At 36.9% G+C, this 13,455-nt stretch overlaps 1 protein-coding gene across 4 annotated transcripts in view; it reads left to right on the top strand.

Annotated features, from left to right (window-relative positions):
* TMEM168 (transmembrane protein 168) overlaps nt 1-13,455 on the top strand; it is a 56,918-nt gene that overhangs the window by 5,141 nt on the left and 38,322 nt on the right. For all 4 annotated transcript variants that reach the window (XR_013829625.1, XM_079930941.1, XM_079930942.1 and 1 more), the window contains exon 2: nt 897-2,150. Coding sequence is in view for 3 of the 4 variants with exons in the window: in XM_079930941.1 (XP_079787067.1) it covers nt 1,023-2,150 (1,128 nt within the window). In the remaining variant the exon portion in view is untranslated. The remainder of the gene's footprint in view (nt 1-896; nt 2,151-13,455) is intronic.

The following is a 13,455-nucleotide window of genomic DNA, read 5'->3' as shown; positions in this document are numbered from 1 at the left end:
AAATTTGAAGAATTATGTAGTAGATAGTTAAATCATTTTTTGACTACATCATGTTTGAAGTGCAACTTGAAGGGGCACTTAAGATTGAAATAATTATCTGGGTTCTTTGACAAATAATTGTGGTAACTTTTTAAAAGTAAAATTATAGTTTTAAAAATTTACCTTACAATAAATATTGGTCAGCATTCCAACTTTACAGTTTTGACTAGAAAGGTCCAGAATTGGTTTGCTCCAAAGATTGTAGGTTTGATAATCAAAGTAATTTAGTAGAGGAAAAAGTACAGGGAGAATTATGGATCAACTTTAGTGACTGAGTAACTTTAATACAGTTAAACTTCTAATAAGTTTATTAGTTAAACACTGTTAGATTAAGATTTCATCGCATTTTAGAGGTGACTGGTAAAAAGATGTAGATGATTTTAGGCAGGTAGTAATGGTTGCTATTATTGGATACTGATGCTTTTCAAATTAGAGGTAATGATGAGGTCCCTTGTTTCATTTAAGAATTGAGTAGCTTTCCATTGTGCCAGACGCATCTGCTACATCTAAGCTAAGTTGAATATCTCATCTTTGCATGTTGTTGAAAAACCACATATTGGAGTAAAAATGAATTATGTGAATTCCTCACCATCTCTGGAAAAACAGTTTCATTGATGGTGACTTAGTCATACAATCCTAGCATAGGATGAGTAGAAAAAAATCTCCATTTTTGTTTGGATAAACTGCAGAGTTTTTAAGCCAGAGACAATTACCATTAAGATACACACAAGTCACATTTTAAGCTGGGTTTCAGAACAAACTTTATTTCTCACTTATTCATTATTTTGTATAAGGAAGATACATGTGAAAGGCAAATTACATAAAATTAACAACGAAATATTTTTTCTTCTTTTTAGATCACTACAAACAAATTCCACCAGAGAAAATGCTGAAGTAGGAGTTACAGAAACATTGGATTTGCTGGATGAAATACAAGCAGTTAATTTTTGTAACGTGGGGAGAAAGCCCAGATTGACAGATTAATGTGTAAATCACTGCGTTATTGCTTTAGTCATTGTCTCTATTTAGCAATGACAAGACTGGAAGAAGTAAACAGAGAAGTGAACATGCATTCTTCAGTGCGTTATCTTGGCTATTTAGCCAGAATTAATCTACTGGTTGCTATATGCTTAGGTCTTTATGTAAGATGGGAAAAAACAGCAAATTCCTTAATTTTGGTAATTTTTATTCTTGGTCTTTTTGTTCTTGGAATTGCCAGCATACTCTATTATTATTTTTCAATGGAAGCAGCAAGTTTAAGTCTATCCAATCTTTGGTTTGGATTCTTGCTTGGCCTCCTGTGTTTTCTTGATAATTCATCCTTTAAAAATGATGTGAAAGAAGAATCAACCAAATATTTGCTTCTAACTTCCATAGTATTAAGGATACTATGCTCTTTGGTGGAGAGAATTTCTGGTTATGTTCGTCATCGACCCACCTTACTAACCACAGTTGAATTTCTGGAACTTGTTGGATTTGCCATTGCCAGCACAACTATGTTGGTGGAAAAGTCTCTGAGTGTCATTTTACTTGTTGTAGCTTTGGCCATGCTGATTATTGACCTGAGAATGAAGTCTTTTCTAGCTATTCCAAACTTAGTTATTTTTGCAGTCTTGCTGTTTTTCTCCGCATTGGAAACTCCCCAAAATCCAGTTGCTTTTGCATGTTTTTTTATTTGCCTGATAACTGATCCTTTCCTTGACATTTATTTTAGTGGACTTTCAGTGACTGAAAGGTGGAAACCCTATTTGTACCGTGGAAGAATTTGCAGAAGACTTTCTGTTGTTTTCACTGGGATGATTGAGCTTACATTTTTCATTCTTTCAGCATTTAAACTTAGAGACACTCATCTCTGGTATTTTGTAATACCAGGCTTTTCCATTTTTGGAATATTCTGGATGATTTGCCATATTATTTTTCTTTTAACTCTTTGGGGATTCCATTCCAAATTAAATGACTGCCATAAAGTATATTTTACTCACAGGGTAGATAACAATAACCTAGATCGAATCATGGCATCCAAAGGGATGCGCCACTTTTGCTTAATTTCAGAGCAGTTAGTTTTTTTTAGTCTTCTTGCAACAGCAATTTTGGGAGCAGTTTCCTGGCAGGTAAGCTTACAGTTTGTTTATTATGTCAGTGCCTATGATATGTGATTAAATGCTTGCTTCAAGAGTTGAATTATTAGAATTGAAAGGTCAAGTTCCTGATTTCAGAAGTAGATGGTGGGGCACTTACTTAATTTTGTTCCTGGAATTGAAGTACTGAATGAATATTGACAGGATAATTTCACTTGCTTTCTAGCAAGAAGAACCAGAATATTAGGAATACTCAGCATGTGACATGCCTCCTGCCTTCTTATTGTTCATTAATGAAACACTCATGGATTAAAGATCCTTAGAATATTAACATTTGAAGGGTACTTAGAGATTGTTCTTTAATTTTTTCACTTTACACATGAGGAAACTGAAAGCCAGAAAACATATCCAGAGTCACTGGTACTAGCCAGAATTAGGTTACCTAGCTTCTGTCTAGTCCATTGGTTTCCTCATTACATTTCTTTTATATAGTCATTTTCCTAAGATTTTATGTAAAAGGTGATTAGTTATATAATAACATATCAGATTCTTAATTACAGATTAGAGCCTCTCCTAAGAAAGAAAAAAACTAGTTTTACAATACATTTGCTTCCCACAATATGTTTTTGTTTTTTTTTAAAAAAAGGTCTTTTGTAGACAAAGACATTCAAACTATATGGCTAGAGTTTATATCTGTAGTTTATATCAGTCTTCCATTCTCTGAACATTTATTGACTGTACTGTATATCAGGTACTGTACTGGTGCTGAAGATCTTGAGATGAGTAAAAAATGTCTCCGTCATTAAAGAAGGCACAATCTCTAATGGGAGGCGGAAGAGGCAAGGCACGTAAACCAATAATTATTATTACAGTGTCACAAATACTGTAATTTGGGTACATTAGGTTGTGATGTAGGGCAAAAATGAAGGTGAATTTTGCTTGGTGCAGTCCTCTGCTTTGCACCAGTTGCAGCAGAGTGATTTGTCGATGTGAGTGTCTGAAGAGGAGATGTGGAGACTTGCCTGGGAATGGTACATTTTAGTCATTGTGGGCTAGGGCATGGAGCCTGTGTGGGAGTCAACCAGATGATTAAAAAAGAAAAAATCATGGGTGTTGCCTGAGGATATCTTACTCTATTTGCCAGTGCTAGGGACTATCAGAACAATGATGATGGATGAGAACTCTACCAAGAGTTCTCATTCCTCTTCCTCTCTTCTCTCCTTCCTGTTAGCTCCTTTCCCAGCCCGACATTTTTTTAATTCCAAATCAGCCTCATTCATGCTTGACACCTTTCTAATCATCAAATCCTGAAACCAGATATTTTGTAAGTCACCAAATTCTTGTTTTCTCATACAAGTGGTCTTAAACATGGTGTGTGTACTACTGGAGATACACAGAAGCTTTCCAATGAGTCTGTCAGCAAAGATAATTTTAAGACAGTTTCTAGATTCTCACCTTCCAGTCAACTGTTTCTTAAAGTTTATCTACTTGAGATAGGTGTGGAGTGGTATCTAATTGTGATTTTAATTTGCGTGTCTCTAATGACTAATGATGTTGAGCATCTTTAATGTGTGTATTAGTCATTCACTTACCTTTGCTGAAGTATCTATTCAGATCCTTTTTTGATCTAAATTGGGTTGTCTTCTTATGATTGAATTTTTTTAACATCTTTATTGGAGTATAATTGCTTTACAATGGTGTCTTAGTTTCTGCTGTATAACAAAGTGAATCAGCTATACATATACATATATCCCCATATCTCCTCCCTCTTGCGTCTCCCTCCCACCCTCCCTATCCCACCCCTCTAGGTGGTCACAAAGCACCCAGCTGATCTCCCTGTGCTATGCGGCTGCTTCCCACTATCTATTTTACATTTGGTAGTGTATATATGTCAATGCTACTCTTCGCTTCGTCTCAGCTTACTCTTCTCCCTCCCTGTGTCCTCAGGTCCATTCTCTACGTCTGCGTCTTTATTCCTGTCCTGTCCCTACGTTCATCAGAACCTTTTTTTTTCTTTTAGATTCCATATATATGTGTTAACTTACAGTATTTGCTTTTCTCTTTCTGACTTACTTCACTCTCTGTGACAGACTCTGGGTCCATCCACCTCACTACAAACAACTCAATTTCATCTTTTTATGGCTGAGTAATATTCCATTGTATGTATGTGCCACATCTTCTTCATCCATTCATATGTTGATGGACACTTAGGTTGCTTCCACATGCTGACTATTGTAAATAGAGTTGCAGTGAACATTGTGGTACATGACTCTTTCTGAATTATGGTTTTCTCAGGGTATATGCCCAGCAGTGGGATTGCTGGGTCATATGGTAGTCCTATTTTTAGTTTTTTAAGGAACCTCAATACTGTTCTCCATACTGGCTGTATCAGTTTACATTCCCACCAACAGTGCAAGAGGGTTCCCTTTTCTCCACACCCTCTCCAGCATTTGTTGTTTGTAGATTTTTTAATGATGGCCATTCTTACTGGTGTGAAGTGATACCTCATTGTAGTTTTGATTTGCATTTCTCTAATGATTAGTGATGTTGAGCATTCTTTCATGTGTTTGTTGGCAGTCTGTATATCTTCTTTGAAGAAATGTCTACTTAGGTCTTCTGCCCATTTTTGGATTGGGTTGTCTTTTTTTGATATTGAGCTGCATGAGCTGCTTGTATATTTTGGAGGTTAATCCTTTGTCAGTTGCTTTGTTTGAAAATATTTTCTCCCATTCTGAGGGTTGTCTTTGCATCTTGTTTATGTCTTACTTTGCTGTGCAAAAGCTTTTAAGTTTCTTAGATCCCATTTTTTTGGTTTTTATTTCCATTTCTCTAGGAAGTGGGTCGAAAAGGATCTTGCTGTGATTGATGTCATAGAGTGTTCTGCTGTGTTTTCCTCTAAGAGTTTTATAGTGTCTCCCTTACATTTAGGTGTTTAATCCATTTTGAGTTTATTTTTGTGTATGGTGTTAGGGAGAGTTCTAATTTCATTCTCTTACGTGTAGCTGTCCAGTTTTCCCAGCACCACTTTTTGAAGAGGCTGTCTTTTCCTCATTGTATATTCTTGCCTTCTTTATCAAAGATAAGGTGACCATATGTGCATGTGTTTATCTCTGGGCTTTCTATCTTGTTCCATTGATCTGTATTTCTGTTTTTGTGCCAGTACCATACTGTCTTGGTTAGTGTACCTTTGTAGTGTAGTCTGAAGTCTGGGAGCCTGATTCCTCCAGCTCCGTTTTTCTTTCTCAAGATTGCTTTGGCTATTCGGGGTCCTTTGTGTCTCCCTACAAATTGTGAAATTTTTTGTTCTAGTTCTCTTAAAAATGCCAGTGGTAGTTTGATAGGGATTCCATTGAATCTGTAGATTGCTTTGGGTAGTATAGTCATTTTCACAATGTTGATTCTTCCAATCCAAGAACATGGTCTATCTCTCAATCTGTTGGTATCATCTTTAATTTCTTTCATGAGTGTCTTACAGTTTTTTGCATACAGGTCTTTTGTATTCTTAGGTAGGTTTATTCCTAGGTATTTTATTCTTTTTGTTGCAATGGTAAATGGGAGTGTTTCCTTAATTACTCTTTCAGAGTTTTCATCATTAGTGTATAGGAATGCAAGAGATTTATGTGCATTAATTTTGTATCCTGCTACTTTACCAAATTCATTGATTAGCTCTACTAGTTTTCTGGTAGCATCTTTAGGATTCTCTGTGTATAGTATCATGTCATCTGCATACAGTGGAAGCTTTACTTCTTTTCCAATTTGGATTCCTTTTATTTCTTTTTCTTCTCAGATTGCTGTGGTTAAAACTTCCAAAGCAATGTTGAATAATAGTGGTGAGAGTGGGCAACCTTGCCTCGTTCCTGATCTTAGTGGAAATGGTTTCAGTTTTCACCATTGAGGACTGTGTTGGCTGTGGGTTTGTCATATCTGGCCTTTATTATGTTGAGGTAAGTTCCCTCTATGCCTACTTTCTGGAGAGATTTTATCATAAATGGTGTTGAATTTTGTTGAAAGCTTTTTCTGCATCTATTGAGATTATCATATGGTTTTTATCCTTCGATTTGTTACTGTGGTGTATCACATTGATTGATTCACATATAATGAAGAATCCTTGCATTCCTGGAATAAACCCCACTTGATCATGGTGTATGATCCTTTTAATGTGCTGTTGGATTCTGTTTGCTAGTATTTTGTTGAGGATATTTGCATCTATGTTCGTCAGTGATATTGGCCTGTAGCTTTCTTTTTCTGTGACATCTTTGTCTGGTTTTGGTATCAGGGTGATGGTGACCTCATAGAATGAGCTGGGGAGCATTCCTCCCTCTGCTATATTTTGGAAGAGTTTGAGAAGGATAGGTGTTAGCTCTTCTCTAAATGTTTGATAAAATTCGCCTGTGAAGCCATCTGGTCCTGGGCTTTTGTTTGTTGGAAGGTTTTTAATCACAGTTTCAATTTCAGTGCTTGTGAGTGGTCCGTTTATATTTTCTATTTCTTCCTGGTTCAGTCTCGGAAGGTTGTGCTTTTCTAAGAATTTGTCCATTTCTTCCAGGTTGTCCATTTTATTGGCGTATAGTTGTTTGTAGTAATCTCTCATGATCCTGTGTATTTCTGTGGTGTCAGTTGTTAGTTCTCCTTTTTCATTTCTAATTCTGTTGATTTGAGTCTTCTCCCTTTTTTCTTGATGAGTCTGGCTAATGGTTTATCTATTTTGTTTATCTTCTCAAAGAACCAGCTTTTAGTTTTATTGATCTTTGCTATTGTGTCCTTCATTTCTTTTTCATTTATTTCTCATCTGATCTTTATGATTTCTTCCCTTCTGATAACTTTGGGTGTTTTTTTTGTTATTCTTTCTCTAATTGCTTTAGGTGTAAGTTTAGGTTATTTGTTTGAGATGTTTCTTGTTTCTTGAGGTAGAATTCTATTGCTATAAACTTCCCTCTTAGAACTGCTTTTGCTGCATCCTATAGGTTTTGGGTTGTCGTGTCCACATTGTCATTTGTTTCTAGGTACTTTTGGATTTCCTCTTTGATTTCTTCAGTGATCTCTTGGTTATTAAGTAACGTATTGTTTAGCCTCCATGTGTTTGTATGTTTTAAAGATTTTGTCCTGTAATTGATATCTAGTCCTATAGCATTTGGTCAGAAAAGGTACTTGATACAATTTCAATTTTCTTAAATTTACCAAAGTGTGATTTGTGACCCAAGATATTATCTATCCTGGAGAATGTTCCATGAGCACTTGAGAAGAAAGTGTATTCTGTTGTTTTTGGATGGAATGTCCTATAAATATCACTTAAGTCCATCTTGTTTAATGTATAATTTAAAGCATGTGTTTCCTTATTTATTTTTATTTTGGATGATCTGTCTGTTGGTGAAAGTGGGGTGTTAAAGTCCCCTACTATGACTGTCTTCCTGTCAATTTCCTCTTTTATGGCCGTTAGAATTTACCTTAGGTGTTGAGGTGCTCCTATGTTGGGTGCATAAATATTTACAATTGTTATATCTTCTTCTTGGATCGATCCATTGATCATTATGTAGTGTCCTTCTTTGTCTCTTGTAGTAGTTTTTATTTTAAAGTCTGTTTTGTCTGATATGAGAATTGCTACTTCAACTTTCTTTTGATTTCCATTTGCATGGAATATCTTTTTCCATCCCCTTACTTTCTGTCTGTATGTGTCCCTAGGTCTGAAGTGGGTCTCTTGTTGACAGCATAAATATGGGTCTTGGTTTTGTATCCATTCAGCCTATGTCTTTTGGTTGGAGCATTTAATCCATTTACATTTAAGGTAATTATCGATATGTATGTTCCTATTTCCATTTTCTTAATTGTTTTGGATTTGTTATTGTAGGTCCTTTCCTTCTCTGTTTCCTGCCTAGAGAAGTTCCTTTAACATTTGTTGTAAAGCTCGTTTGGTGTTGCTGAATTCTGTTAGCTTTTGCTTGTCTGTAAAGGTTTTAATTTCTCTGTCAAATCTGAATGAGATCCTTTCTGGGTAATCTTGGTTGTAGGTTTTTCCCTTTCATCACTTTAAATATGTCTTGCCACTCCCTTCTGGCTTGCAGAGTTTCTGCTGAAAGATCTGCTGTTAACCTTATGGGGATTCCCTTGTATGTTTTTTTTTTCTTGCTGCTTTTAATATTTTTTCTTTTTATTTAATTTTTGATAGTTTTATTAATATGTATCTTGGCGTGTTTCTCCTTGGATTTATCCTGTATGGGACTCTGTGCGTATCCTCGACTTATTTCCTTTTACTTCCATATTAGGGAAATTTTCAACTATAATCTTTTCAAATATTTTCTCAGACCCTTTCTTTTTCTCTTCTTCTGGGACTCCTATAATTTGAATGTTGGTGCATTTAATGTTGTCCCAGAGGTCTCTGTGACTATCCTCTATTCTTTTTTCTTTATTCTGCTCTGCAGTAGTTATTTCCAATATTTTATCTTCCAGGTCACTTATCCGTTCTTCTGCCTCAGTTATTCTGCTGTTGATTCCTTGTAGAGAATTTTTAATTTCATTATTGTGTTGTTCATTACTGTTTGTTTGCTCTTTAGTTCTTCTAGGTCCTTGTTAAATGTTTCTTGTATTTTCTCCATTCTATCTCCAAGATTTTGGATCATCTTTACTATCATTAGTCTGAATTCTTTTTCAGGTAGACTGCCTATTTACTCTTCATTTGTTTGGTCTGGTGGGTTTTTACTTTGCTTCTTCATCTGCTGCATATTTCTGTGTCTCCTCAGTTTGCTTAGCTTACTGTGTTTGGGGTCTCCTTTTCGCAGGCTGCACGTTCATAGTTCCCATTGTTTTTGGTGTCTGCCCCTGGTGGGTAAGGTTGGTTCAGTGGGTTATGTAAGCTTTCTGGTGGAGGGGATTGGTGCCTGTGTTCTGGTGGATGAGGCTGGATCTTGTCTTTCTGGTGGGCAGGACTGTGTCCAGTGGTGTGTTTTGGGGTGTCTGTGAACTTACTATGATTTTAGGCAGCCTCTCTGCTAATGGGTGGGGTTGTGTTCCTGTCTTGTTAGTTGTTTGGCATGGGGTGTTCAGCACTGGTGCTTGCTGGTCGTTGAGTTGAGCTGGGTCTTAGCATTGAGATGGAGATCTCTTGGAGCGCTCTCACTGATTCATATTACTTGGGGCCGGGAGGTCTCTGGTGGTCCAGTGTCCTGAATTCGGCTCTCCCACTTCAGAGGCTCAGGCCTGACACCCGACCGAGCACCAAGACCCTGTCAGCCACACGGCGGTCGATCAGCCCCCTTAGAACCAGTCTGTCCTCCTGTTAGGGATTCGATATCCTGCTGGTGTTGTAGGGTCTCCTGCAGAGGCAGTGGGTGGCTGTGGCTCATCGCGGGGACAAGGACACTGGCAGCAGAAGTTCTCCTTATGATTGAATTTTAAGCGTTCTTTTTATATTCTGAATACAAGCCTTTTTATCAGATATGTGATCTGGAAATATTTTCTCCTAGTGTGTGGCTTATGTTTTTTTTTAATGATACTTTTTTTTTTTTGTGGTACGCGGGCCTGTCACTGCTGTGGCCTCTCCTGTTGCGGAGCACAGGCTCCGGACGCGCAGGCTCAGCAGCCATGGCTCACGGGCCCAGCCGCTCCGCAGCATGTGGCATCTTCCCGGACCGTGGCAGGAACCCGTGTCCCCTGCATCGGCAGGCGGACTCTCAACCACTGCGCCACCAGGGAAGCCCCAACTTTTTCTTTTATGGGCTGTGCTTTTAGGATCACATCTAAGATATTCATTGCTCAGGCCTAGGTCACAAAGATTTTTCTCCTATAGTTTTCTTCCAGTAGTTTTATCATTTTAGTTTTAACATTTAGGTATATGATCCATTTTGAGTTAATTTTTGTTATGGTATGAAGTTAAGGATTTTTTTTTTTAATATGGCTTTCTAATTGGTCCAGCACCATTTATTGAAAAGACTATCATTTCCCATGTTGAATTACCTTGGCACCTTTGTCCAAAATCAGTGTCTGAGCTCTCTTTTTTGTTCCATTGACCTGTATATCTATCCTTAAAACAGGACTATGCTGTCTTACAAGGTATGTTCTAATTTTCTTTGCAATTTCTTCTTTGACTTGTGTTAAAGTTAAAAGTTTATTGTGTGATAGTTTAATATTTGGGGGATTTCCCACATTTTTTCTATTATTGATTTCTAATTTAATTCCAGGTGATTGGAGAACATAGTTTGTTTGATTTTAGTCTTTTATTAAGACTTGTTTTGTAGCCTGGCATGTGTTGTATTCTCGAGAATACATCGTGTTTACTTTAAAAGAGTAAGTTCCTGATGTTGTTGATTAAAGTGTTCCATAAATACCAGCTAGGTTATGTTGGTTGGTAGTGATGCTCATGTATCTATATCCTTGTTGATTTTCTAATTCTGAGAGAGTGATATTGAAAATCTCCATTAAAATTAACTAAATTGTGTACTTCTCATTTCAATTCTTTCATTTTCTTGCCTTATGTATTTTGGGGCTCTGTTCCTAGGTGTATATACATCTTTTTTTTTTTTGCGGTACTCAGGCCTCTCACTGTTGTGGCCCCTCCCATTGCGGAGCACAGGCTCTGGACGCGCAGCCTCAGCGGCCATGGCTCACGGGCCCAGCCGCTCCGCGGCATGTGGGATCCTCCTGGCCCGGGGCACGAACCCGTGTCCCCTGCATCGGCAGGCGGACTCTCAACCACTGCGCCACCAGGGAAGCCTTATACATCTTTAATTATACCTTCTTAATGTATTGACCTTTTTATCTTTATGATAAACAGCATAGTTGAATAGTTACAACAGTCACCTAATGGCTTGCAAAATGTAACATTAACTAGCTAGCTGTTTACAGAGTTTGCCAACTCCTGTTTTAGGCCAGTGCTTCTCAAACTTTAATATACATAGGAATTGCATGGGGATCTTGTTAAAATCCCAAAGACTGGAATTAAGTAGTTTTGGGGGAGAGCCTGAAACTCTGCATTTCCAGAAATCTTAAAAGTTATGCAGAAAGTCCTAGTCAGAAGTACACCCACTGAGTGGCAAGGTATTAATTTAGCTTTTCAAGACTAATGTGTATCTATCAGAGTTTTGTATGCATTAGTTGCTCTTTGGTAACTGCTACTTGTGGTGTAGGCATTGTGTCTTTGATGCAATTAACTTTTTTTTTTTTAAATTGAAGTGTAGTTGATTTACAGTGTTGTGTTAGTTTCAGGTGTACAGCAAAGTGATTCAGTTTATGTATATTATATTCTTTTTCAGATTCTTTTCCCATATAGGTTATTAAAAAATATTGAGTATAGTTCCCTGGGTTATACAGTAGGTCTTTGTTGTTTATCTATTTTATATATAGTAGTGTGTTTGTTACTGTCAAATTCCTAATTTATTCCTCCTTCCCACGTTTCCCCTTTGGTAACCATAAATTTGTTCTCTATGTTTGTGAGTCTGTTTCTGTTTTGTAAATAAGTTCATTTGTATTTTTTTAGATTCCACATATAAGTGGTATCATATGATATTTGTCTTTCTCAGACTTACTTCACTTAGTATGATAACCTCTAGGTCCATCCATCTTGCTGCAAATGGCATTATTTCATTCTTTTTTATGGCTGAGTAGTATTCCATTGTATATATGTGCCACATCTTTATCCATTCATCTCTCGGTAGACACTTAGGTTGCTTTCATGTCTTGGCTATTGTAAATAGTGATGCAGTGAACATTGGGGTGCATGTATCTTATTGAATTATGGTTTATATCCTCAGGAGTGGGATTGCCAGATCATATGGTAGCTCTGTTTTCAGTTTTTTAAGACCATCATCAAAAACTCTACAAATAATGAATGCTGGAGAGGGTGTGGAGAAAAGGCAACCCTCCTACACTATTGGTGAGAATGTAAATTGGTACAGCCACTATGGATAACAGTATGATGCAATTAACTTTTTAAACTTAATTTAAAAAAAAACCATTTATTTATTTGGCTGTGCCAGGTCTTAGTTGTGGCACGTGGCATATTCACTGCCGAGTGTGGGATCTTTTTTTTAGTTGCAGCATGCAGGATCTAGTTCCCTGACCAGGGATTGAACCCAGGCCCCCTGCCTTGGGAGTGTGTAGTCTTAACTGCTGGACCACCAGGGAAGTCCCTAAACTTAACTTTAATTTAACTAATCTGTGCTCTGCCGAGTGTTTGGTGAGATCATCTCAAATTCTTCCAATTAGATTTTTCTTGAACTATTTTTGCTTAACATTCCTAAATGATATTGATACTGATTAGCTTTTTAATAATATAATCTAAACCCATTTTTCACATTTCTGTGAGAGTAATACTAAAGCGTAAAACTGATTTTCCCCTCTGTCCCATTAAAATATCCTTCAATGGATGGATTTCCACTGGAAAACTGATTGGGTGGGGGCAGACCCAATGTGGCAGGAAAAAAATGAGAAACTAAAGCCTTTTGAGTAGATCAAATAGTCAGCCATAAGTAGGATCAATGAAAGTAGAGGTAGATTGAAATCTAGAAGACTAGGTAAGAGCAAGGGATAAGGACCTGGACTAAGGTGACAGGGAAAAATTGCTGAGCTAAGGATATAACTGATAGAAGTATCAAGGGAAAAACAGATCTTGTTGAAAAGTAAAATTTATAGAGAATTTGAAATAAATTGATGAAATTTAGAGATGAAGAGTGTTTTGACATGGTATTTAGATAGTCTAAATATTAAAAAGATGTTGAGAGGCTAAAGGGAGTGGATGGGAATGTAGGATGATGGATTTCATTGAGTTAATGACCTAGTGGGCATTTGTTATTAACAAAACATTTTAGAGTAGGTTTATTTTTTAAAGTATATTTTTAGGCAGTCAAATGTACTCTCATTTTACTACCAGAAAAGTAAAACCAAACAGACACAAACATGAGACTAATCTGCCTCATGGAGCACAATGTGGTTTAGACCTTACTTCCCAAAATGGGCTTAGCCACTTTTTCTTATTTTAAGCTTTTTTGCATGTCAGTAGTTTGGGGGTTTTTTTAGTTTTACATAAATTAACAAAAATTTTTTATTAAGGAAAAATTTGCATACAGTAATATTCACCCTTTTTAGTGTACAATTCTGTGATTTTGACAAATGCATATAGTTGTATGACCACTACGTTCAAAATATAGAGCAGTTCCATCATCCCCCAAAATTCCCTGCCGCCCCTTTGTAGTCAATCCTGCTCCCAATCCCCAGTACTTGGCAACTAAAGTGTTTTCTGTCCCTAAACACTTTTCTAGGGTGTCATATACATGAAATAATATAGTGTATAGCTGTTTGAGTCTGGCTTCTTTCACTTAGCATAATTCATATGAGATTCATCTATATTGTT

The sequence above is a fragment of the Stenella coeruleoalba genome, assembly GCF_951394435.1.
Source record: "Stenella coeruleoalba genome assembly, chromosome: 9".
Taxonomy (NCBI): Eukaryota; Metazoa; Chordata; class Mammalia; order Artiodactyla; family Delphinidae; genus Stenella; species Stenella coeruleoalba.
The sequence above is the reverse complement of the archived record's forward strand: the minus strand, read 5'-3'. Positions and strand labels throughout refer to the sequence as shown.